The following is an 11,030-nucleotide window of genomic DNA, read 5'->3' as shown; positions in this document are numbered from 1 at the left end:
AGGAATGGATACAAAGTCCGATATATAATTTAATTTCAGGGGAGTCAGAGAAGGGGGGAAAATTAGCATTAAAACTTCTTCAATCCCAAGACTAAGATTAACGCCATCTCTAAATAAAGAAGATAAGAGCTCGGATGACACAAGTAGGGACTTGATACAACAGGACTGTTGCACAGACTTTATTGATTGATACATTTTGCAAAGTACTAGAAAATACATTCTAGGCTTTTTAGACTAGGGACAGAAATTACATATAAACTAGTATAAGTGATCAGAAACCGGTTCAAATCTATAACACAGCAGAAGTTCAGTCCACATAAACCGCTTTCAAAATGGCTGAAAACAGTTTAAAATAAACCTGGATGGATGTAGTAACTGATTTAAGTTAAACTGGTTTATTGAACTGCCCTAGACCCCATTCAGATTCAAGTAAACTTGAAGTCCCCCAGCATCCTGGGATGTTTTGCACCTCCCCCACAAACTCTCCTTGCAGTATGGGTGGGCTAGCCTTGGCCCAAGCCGTCTGCTCCAGCCGAGCAGGGAAGCATGCTCTAGGGCCCCCCAGTTTTTGGCCTAGACCACTGCAGGCATATGGCTGCATTTCTGGAATCAAAGGTGAATGAATGTCTCTTCATTTGCTTTTTGGTTTAACCTATGCACCTTCGAGTAACCTGTGAAGATTGAATGGAATCAGCCTCGGGCTTTTTGACTGTCTGTACTCAGCCTAAATCTTTAATGTTCAGGCTGTATAATAGGTTGATTCATTCAGTTTTTCATTTTTCCCAATTTAGAATCAAACTCTTTGAGAGCTTAAGAAGGTGCCAGTGTGAAAGCTAAATTTATAGAAATAAGAAGCTGGAATAGGGAGAGAGTATACCCTCCTCAGAATCTAAAGACTTTATTCTAGCACAGATCAGTGGAAAAGGAAAAGCTCTAAAGTGAACTGCCTAAATTGCCTATGGCTAATGGCCATCTTCCAAACTGCCCCAGGATTTGGCTCTTCAAGAACCATGCAAGAATTCTGCCTCCTGCAATCTTTCAGGCATCTTGTTGAGCATCATCAAAGAAGCTAGGTGCTGACTAATTGCCTACTACAAGACCAACTCCTGGGGGAACAAAGATAGATCTTTACAAGTGTAACAATGTTAAGACAGATTATTCTTTCTCCATAGTAGCATGTTCATCACTGAGTGACATTAAATAACATTGGTTTTAAAATCTCTCTCACTCCAGTCTGTATACTGGAATTTCAGACCATTTCCTGACATGTGGAACATCCTCCTGATCCCAGTCCCAAACTGCCATCCTCCCTTCATTCAGATTCAACTCTTCTGAAGTGTTCACACAAGGCATCTCTACTAAGTATGGAAGATACCCTCCATCTCTTACTGGTGCTCCCTGTCTTCTGTGTACCATTCTTGGAATCAAACTCTTCAGGCTGTGGGTTTTTTCTGCATTTTGCAGAGCTCAGTAAAGAGTTGGTGTTCATCAAATAAATAATATGCTGCTCACAGAGGGTCTCATCAGCATATAGAGAGACCATCTCAAAAAGTGCTGACATCCTCAATTCAAACTGACTTCAGTAGGAGTTAAGGGTGACTGGTACCTTGGACAGTCAGATGCATAAAAAGCTTTTCATCCAGGTGAACTCTGAAACACCCTATGAAGAGAAATCACTCCATCCACCAATTAAATGTAGCCAGTGGGGCAGACATGAAGTTTATTTAAAAGGTCTGCTGAAAAATCCCTCCACTAACGCTATTGATGTTATCGAGTATAGAATCTCGAAAACAACAAAAGGTTGTAAAATAAATAAATCAATAAATCACATTTCATAGCATTCTCTCCACTTTTTTATGCCCTTGGATAATATAGTGTTGAAAAACATGAAGTGGCTGTATATAAAATTAAATCCACCGCTCAGTTAATTACTCTGTAAACAACCTGCTGTAGATGTAAAATACACTGTGGTAAACCACCAAGAATTTCAAAATAACAGGTTCAACACTAGGAGCGTTTACAAGCATTAAACACGGGATTATTTTCGCCAGAGAATACCTCTCTTACTTAGGGTTTGCTTATCTTGGGAAGTTTGCCAGCAGAAGTCTACTAGTACAGTTATACCTCTAAAGTTATACCTCTAAACTATAGCAATATAATTCTCCATGTGGACATACTTCTTCCAGGATACAAGTATGTTTTTCTGCTCTATCCACATGGGGAGTTATACAGTTATATGGGCACAAATATAGTGGGATATTAAGCACGGTATAGTTTTGCGGGCAAGTTACTTTGTGCAGAAAGGTCCTTAGATCTTAAAACAACGTGATAAAGTGGCACCCTCTTAAGAGCTGTATGAAGGATGCTGCGAAAACTGACTTCTAACAAGGTCATTTAGCCTAATGGTCGCATACAAATTCATAATTAAACTGATGAAACCAAGCAGCCAGCAGATTTCAAACACATTCCTCTGCTGGAAGCGTTTCCTCCAAAAAGTATTTATCCAAACCTAGATCAGTCTCTCACTCTGGGAGTTTCAATGGCATTTTCAGGAAGTCATTCAGCTTTATATTGGGTTTCTATTTATTTGGCCATGTTAGCCATGAGATAGTGTAGCGCCATGTGAGCAGTCAGTTGTTATTGTTTGGTCACATAAAAGTCAAATAATTTCAAAGCCTTCCTTAAAGTGCCAGTTTTGTTTAGTGAACAGCTGGGAGAAGTTAGGGTTTCTGGTTTTTTGTTTGTTTTGCTTTGTTTTTAAAATATTTCTTCTCATTTTGCAGTCCATGGAGGATATAATGGCAGACTAGCAACTCTGTATCAAAGTCTATGGCTGTCAGTAGTTCAGGACTCTGCAAATACACATGTATCACAAACCTGAATGCAAAGTTCAGGCTGTTGATCACGTGTATTCAAGGCTATGAACATTAACTTTGGTGAAAACTATCAAGATTTACCCGAATCCAAACTGTGGAGTCAAAACTCCCCCTCTTACATCAGACACTCAACGATGACAGGGTAAAAGGAAACATGGTATCTAGGATACAAGCTTGACTTGGACCACAAGGGCATTGGATAAAAAAAATACGCCACTGGGGGCACAGTACAATCAAACAAAAGGGGATGACTGATGCTTAAAAGCCAACTAAGAGTAGCTAACGGTTGTGTGTTCACACTGCAGCAAAAAGGCATTCATGGGCACATTGAAGCACACTCAAGCTATAAGACATACCACTGGTGCTTCCTGTGCCACTGCTAGAGCTGGGTCCAGGTGATGACACCACTGTTCTGTAGGTAGGAGGCGGAGGGGGAGGTGGTGTAGCTCTCTGTCCCAACCCAAAATCTTTAGGAGATGCTGCTGATTCTAAGTTATCATCTTTAACGTGGGTCTGGTCAGAAATTTTCTTCTGAACCTCTTCTAAATTGAGTGGAGATGGAACACTGCGAGAGGTTTCAACAGCTGGAGATTCAGCTGCCGTTTCTGGTGCCAGAGGTGGAGACACCACTTTTTCCCTTGAAGTCAACTCTGGAGTTACGTTTTCCGGGGACTGATCAGAAAAATTGACCCACTTATCTTCTGCGTTAACAGCAACAGACTTGGGAAATAATACAGGGCCAAAAATGCTGTCCAAGTCATTCATTGATGGTAGTTTGTCACTTTTGACCTCTGTTGCTTTCTGGTCACTTCCTGTGGTCAAAGTAGTTTATTTTACACTTAATATTAACTGGTATAGCTGAAGTTGCACTATACTCTATGTTTGCATGGGGCTCAGAGTCAGCTACATCCTAGCAGTAATACTTTAAAGCATGTTTTCTTATGAGGTACTAGGGGCATAATTCATGTGCATGAAAATACCTACATAATAGGTTTATACATACTAATACCTATTAAAACACATTTGATTGAAATACATACACAATATATAGAAAAAGCATGCACAACATACCAGATGTATACTTTTTCATATTATAAAATTAAAGCTTCATGTAGTTCAGTAGGACGCAGATATAATTAGCTAACAATGTACAACGTTATACTGTCTGATAAAACTTTTTCAATATTGTGAATTATTGCAAAATGTTTAAAATGAACATAACAGCACAACATCATGAGATTCACACTACATATAGTGTATACATGCACATATGCTATTGCAGAACACAAAATACACTGGCAAGATACATGCAATATCCTGTAGCATACAGCGTGTATGTATTTCAGGTGTAATCAACTGTGGACACAAGGACTTTTCTTTAGGGCTCTATTCATGAACCGAACCATCACGTATCTTTTAACTTCAATATCTGAGCAAATCTAACCTCATAACCAACATGAAAATAGAATTCATCAACATCGCTATCAAAGTCAATAGAAATAAACTCCATATCTTCTGGTGCTTTGGTTTTTTTATCTGTCCCTCTTACTGAAGAACTATGATACTTTTCGCTTACAATATGCAGCACTTTATATGGGAGTTTTCAAGCTTAAGCAAACCTAACTACTTTCCATTGTGCCAGCTTCACATTTAGCACAGCAGGTAAGTGGCCTTACCAAAGTCGCGCAGCATCAGCGGCAAAACTGTTGACAGAACCCAAGAGTACCCTCCTATAACCACTGTGTCTGTACCATTTAAAATTAAAATACCTTCTTGTCCATACATATATATGCACAATATGTGTTCTTAGATTTTGGGGAACTGCTTCAAAGACACAGTGCTGTATTTAAGGGACAACATATATTTATGCTAAAAAGAGACCATCACCAGTTGCTTTATTTGATACACATGCTGAAATGTGCAGCAAGGCAAAACTTGGTAAATAAACGGTTACATGCAGCTGCTCATTTCCTTTGCTTTTGTTGATGAATGCTACTATATGCAGGTAAACACTATACCCATCTGGCTGCATAGATAGATAGATAGACAGATAATGGAAAATGAAGACACGTGAGTATGAATAATATATTGATGAATAGAGCACTAAGTTCATAGCATAGATTTTACATTACTCTATAGCTATATTATTTGCATTGTATGCATTTGTTGTGTAATGTAACTATTGTTTGCCATATAATAAATCCATTTCAAAGAACAATAACTGCATTTCCTTATCCAGACCGTACAGTTGCGATTTTAACTCAATAGTTACAGGTCTACTAATAACATGAATTATATGCACAAATGTATCACATATACTCTAGCTGCCTTCCAGTATATCTTTGCAACAATTTAATTCAGGTTTTAAATTATTTTAGTGATAGTCAAGATTATTCCACCACATGTACAATTTACTGATTTTTTAGGCAGAATGACCTCTGGCACATCTTTGGATGAACAACACTGACTCATTAATTCTAGGTTATACCGATCTTCCTTCTGCACCCAAAACTCCCAGTGATATATGTGGGAGTGCAAGAATGACGGGGTCAGAACCAAATTTACTCTTCTATGCGAGAAAGATAATGTATCCCAATTATTCCTTTGAAAGATCATTTCAATTTTATGGAGCTACTTTTGTTATGTCATTTTCAGTGGGATTTGAGAAGTTGTACTGCATTTTTTCCCAAAAATGGTTCAATACCAAAAAAAGAGTGAGTGTTGGTGGGGAGAGAAGTCAACATAAAATAAACACAATCAGAGTATTCAGAAGCTAAAGGCTCAACACGTAGGACTTGTACATTACAATTTTGAATGCAGTAGTGGCAGATTAATTTCCAATAAGAAAGTAATAAAATGCTCATGGCTTAACAAACAAGGCTTAAATAAGGCTTAAAAACAAAAATATGTTCAACAGTACAGCCATTTTTCAGCTTTCACCAAAGTGGACCCCATTGTTTAAACATTGTGCATGCAGAACTTGCACTCGAGTCACTTGGGAGTTCTGGAGTCAGAATATTTTCAGGCTCAGGCCCACATGTGTTCTATATTATACAGTATTCATGAACTTGTAAAAAATTATGCCTCATTTTTACCTATTCCAACTGTTAGAGGAGAGCCAGTCCGAGGTGGCGTGGCTGGAATATTTTTCGGTGGAAGTGGCGGAGGTGCTGCAAAACACCAGATCAGGAGGAAGAGTTTAAGTTCAAGAAAAGCACTGAGCTCATAAGAAAACGTGATTCTTTTTGAAGAAGAAGAGTGTTAGTTCCCTGTTCAGGGTATATTTTTATGCTATTGAAAATACAGCATTGGTAAAGGTTAATTGCATCCTTGCCACAGCATTCAATGACGTGCCAAGAGAGATAATGGCTATGACAGCTTTATATACTATTACAGACTATGTTAACAGCCTTGCATTATTAAGTGATTAGGCAATTAATGTGCATCATCATTGTCTGAGGAAAAATCACAATATTTTATTAAGTCAAAAGCAGATATATTTTTCTTTAAGAAAAAATCTTAAATCACACTTGGCTTTTTAAAAACACAAATTAATATTTCAAAATAAGATTTGTAACAAACATTATTGATAAACATTATTTACCTATGCATTTCTAATGCACCAGTTCCTCTAGTGTTACAGTCAGAAGAGTGAACAAGATGATTAAATTATACCAGTTCAATTATTTTGAAGATACAAAATTCCAAAGCAGCATGTAAACAATATCGAAATGCAATGGAGAAGACCACACCGTACAACTGAGGTTTCATTGCAGCAAAACAAAGAGCTGAGCTGTGCTATCCTGATCTACCTCATGAGAACCACAACCCCATGGCACTTGCAATTGGTAAATCAATCCAAATTAAGAATTTACTTCAGTCTGCTTAAACCATGAAAGAAATGAAAGCGTCAAACAAGTCTAGCAAAAATATAGCATAATATGCCATTCATACAACCTTCTTCTTAAATTTTCCTTTTTGTGGAGCTCTACGCTCCTCAGCACTGTCAATAACCAAAAATTCCAAATGATAACTGGCCGCTCCCCAGCCTGAACAAAGTGTCAAATGGCTATACCTACTAGTCCACAGACTGCTCCTCTTCCCGCCCCCAATGCATGCCTACACACGTGCTCTGGGGTGGGGGCTTTTTAATTAGAGCAGTTCCCAGAGAGCTGCTTTAATTAAAACGTTTCAGCATCATGTGTATTAAGCCCCTGCACACTTAAAAATGGCCATGGGACACTTTATCTAAATCTCATTCAATTTTAAAATGCCCCAGAGCTTAATACATGTGATGCTGGAGCGTTCCAATTAGAACACCATGTTGCACGTGTATAGGCAGACCTGTGAGATCTGGGGGATGCAGTGTTAGCTATGAAATATAGTTCCAGTGTATGGCCAGGGTAATGGGAGAGGGGGCGAAGGGGGAGGTACGGGAGAACACACACAGCCCAGAACAACACATCTGAAGACATGATGCAAAGCAGGGAAACGTTGGTGTAGGGGATACAGGAAAGCTGGGAAAGAAGAGTCACATGAAATTGCACCACACTTGTACTTATTAGCCCTGAAAGTACAAGCATTTTTCAAATGTCAAGCCAAACGACTACATAACCTGCTGTGTATAAGGCATATCCTCAGTTTCCAAAACAGAAGGAAGATTTAACTGATTTTTAAAAGTCTGTTTTGTCCTTCTGAACTTGCAACAAGAGCGGAATTTAGGATGGCTGAATCTTTCCTGGACAAAATTAGGAGATGCAGTCCTCATCATCTGCTTTACTTGTTGCTAGAAATATGCCCTTTATGGTAAACTGACTTAGGTTTAGCTTTGCAAACTGAGAAAGTACAAGGAGAAGCCTCTTTCCCCAGAGACGAGGTACACTGTCTCTTCCATTCTGAAAACCATCCATCCAATACATTATTTAACCAATGTCTCCTTTTTCCATTTTACTGTGCTGCAGCTACAGCTACTTCCGTAAAAATAAAGCTTAACATGCTACATGATTAAACAGTTAGAGATTTTTATAGTACATGGAAGCTCAGACAATAAAGCATCAGAAACTTGATATTTGGCTGATAATCCACACTGCAACTTACTTCCAGTTGGAAAAGGTCTCGGTAATTTTGGAGATTCTAAACTCGAATTCACTGGCTGAACAGAACCCCAGATCTCAGGCTGGTCTAGAGGAGCTGAAAACAGAAAATGAAATACTTGTACACTAAAACAGTACAGAGGTTATAGAATCTCGAATTGAGTTACGAACATTGGTTACATATATGAGTTACAAACATCGGTAACACAGACAAGACACACCTTCCTCTTGTACTTTTGCAGACCAATTGTCCACCTAGCCCAGTATTCCATCTCTGCCAGTGGCAGGAGTAGATGCTTTAAAGGGAGAGCATATGAACAGGATATATCTAGAGTGATCTATCCCCTGTCATGCCCTCCCTTGTGCACCATCAGTTTTTTTAGAGATATATCCCCAACTGTTTTGTTTAGTAGATTTATCATCCATGAATTAGTCGACTCCCTTTTTGAACCTGGCTCTACTATCTGCTTCTACAGCCTCCTGTGGCAACGAGTTCCACATGTTAATTATGCACTACATAGAAAGTACTCTGTCTTGTAAGTTTTAAATCTGTCTCCTGCTAATTTCAGTGGGCGGTCTTCTTTCCACACCCACCATGATTTTATAGACCACTTCAAACCCCGCCCCTTCCCTCTGTCCCCTCAACCTTCTCCTTTCCAAACTGAACAGTCGCAGGCTTTTCATTCTCTTCTGGTTTAGAAATTGCTCCATACCCTGGATTATCTTGGGGTATGGAGCAGGATGCTTTTTCTAATTCTATTAAACCTTTTTAAGATGTGAAGAGTGGAGCTGCACACATGGCTGCATCATGGGTTTCTGATTTACCAATTTTTTTTTTCTCAAGATGAAAAAGTATTAGGTTTTAGAAAGTATACTTCCTTTCAATTAAATGCAAGAATGTTCTGTTTAGAAGTAATATGTTACTAAAGCCAGAAACTAGGGATGCCTAATTTAATACTGTTTCTACAATATAATGACATTATTTGGGCTACAGCATCATGGGTGAAACAAAATTGTAAGGCACTACCAAGGAATCAAATGTGACATTTTTCTTTTAATAGAAAATTGAAATGCTCCTGTAAATTACCAGCCATTTCTCTTTGTAAGCACCAAATTGTTTAGGCCATATATTCCTGGACAACCATCAAGTGATCTTGGAAAAAAAAAATCAGACAGAAATAGTGGGATTTATTTTAATATTAAAGATTCTTAATATTACTTAGCCAATCTCAACACCAGTCCTTATGATAAGTTAAGAGGGTCCAGTTGAGACTACTCACTTTTGCTCATTTGTATATTGCTTTGATTATATAAATATACAAACAGGATTCTCCAAAGCTTCAGCAAAATGCTGAATTTGTTTGGGTTGTATAATAAGTTGAGATGGAATTTGCCACTAATTTGGGGTCTACTCCAAATTTAGAGCCACTCTTGACTGTGTAATTTACTGAAAGCACTCCACAGGTAGTAGATGTAACTATTATTTATAGTTTGCATTTTGTTTTGCTTTGTTGCATTTTTTCTTCCTTTTAAAAAAAATAATACTATAGTCAGAATTAAGAACTTTGATTTATTTGACTATTTTTGATGGCTGTATCCCCTAAAATAGAGTAAAGAATGCGATGTGGCTAAAACAATGCAAATTGTTATCCACAAACTAGTTGTCAAAGGAATAGCAATTGAAAATTTAGCTTACTTGATGCTTAATAGTTTGGCTGGAGCTGATGTTCATTTTCAAAGGTTTGAAACCCCTGGTATACCTGTCTAATATAGAAAATCACATTCACAGTGAAAATGCCAAGATATTATGTCTTTTGGGAAGCAGCTTATATTGTCCAAAGATACTCCAGGCGATTATATCCTCTGTCACTCTGCTTATATTGGATTGAGGAGCCTATTGCAGGAGCTTATGATGTCCCCTGTGGCTATGGTTTGGTTTAGCAGAGTGTAAGTTAATTATGAAGCTGAATGCTGATGAAATTTTACACTCAGAGGGTAATTACTGTGGATATGCAGGAACCACTCGCAGTGTTTATAGTCATCTTGTAGCCTACAAACTGTTAAGTTGTCACCTATTATACAAAGCCGAAGTTACCCAGGGTGCAGTGTCCCAATTGCATGAAGAAAATTAGATTCATATCCCAGATTTATTACAGAATTCATTTATAAAATAAAGAGAATTTATTTTTAGAAGTCTTTTCCTTTTTAAAGAACTGCCGGACTAGCCACTTTTCATACCTTCCAATTTCTGTTCTTCAAATGCTGACTCCAGTGGTGGGCCAAACAAAGGGGCAAGGGCTGTAGGATCATCTGGGGCTTTTTTGCTGTAGGACAAGACAAATATGAAATGAAGTCATTTAAGGAACAATCTTTGAATATGCTTGAGAGAAGTTCAGATTCAAAAGTGTTTGATGGCATAATCCCTTTAGTGGCTAAAAACTCTTCAGACTACCACTAATTCACTTGGAGGTGGGAGGAGGGGAGGTGTTTTAATTCAAGTGGTTCCCAGGCAACCGCTCTAATTAAAACAGCTTAGCCTCATGTGTATTAAGCCACCTCCCACCCCACCTGCCCACCTCCCACCCCAGCACATTTCAAAACAGCCACAAGTACACTTTAACTAACTCTTATTCAATGAGGTTTCATTAAAACACCCTTGCAGTCATTTTGAAACACAGGGGGCTTCATACAGGTGACACCCAAGTGATGCTATAGCTTTCCAATTAGAACGTGTTGGAGCACTTCTACAGGCAGCCTAAGAGCTGGCATTTTTGGAGGGGTGCCTTAACTCTACCGAGGAATGCCTTTTGTCTGAAAAGGTTGAGAACCACTGGCTTAGATACAGCAAAAGGTACTAGACACTAGTGACCAATCTAAAAAACACAGGTTGCCTAGGTTAACTCCTGTTAGTACAAGCAAACATTACTCTGGATAGGAATTACTGAGGCAGAAACCAGAGTACATTTGCACCTTAGACTAAATTCATTTTACCTGCCTGACTTCAGACTACTAAGGTTAAATATTTCTATCTGTAAAATATACATTGTGGGCAGAATAGAGT

The 11,030-nt window shown here is 38.4% G+C and overlaps 1 protein-coding gene across 1 annotated transcript in view; it reads right to left on the bottom strand.

Annotated features, from left to right (window-relative positions):
- The window catches only part of SGIP1 (SH3 domain GRB2 like endophilin interacting protein 1), a 97,839-nt gene that overhangs the window by 48,343 nt on the left and 38,466 nt on the right, over window positions 1-11,030 (bottom strand). The window contains 4 exon segments of the mRNA XM_025212869.1: window positions 3,233-3,688; window positions 5,972-6,046; window positions 7,974-8,066; window positions 10,208-10,293. Coding sequence (XP_025068654.1) covers window positions 3,233-3,688; window positions 5,972-6,046; window positions 7,974-8,066; window positions 10,208-10,293 — 710 coding nt within the window.

The sequence above is a fragment of the Alligator sinensis genome, unplaced genomic scaffold (assembly GCF_000455745.1).
Source record: "Alligator sinensis unplaced genomic scaffold, ASM45574v1 scaffold1339_1, whole genome shotgun sequence".
NCBI lineage: Eukaryota > Metazoa > Chordata > Crocodylia > Alligatoridae > Alligator > Alligator sinensis.
This window is presented reverse-complemented; position numbering and strand designations above follow the sequence as displayed.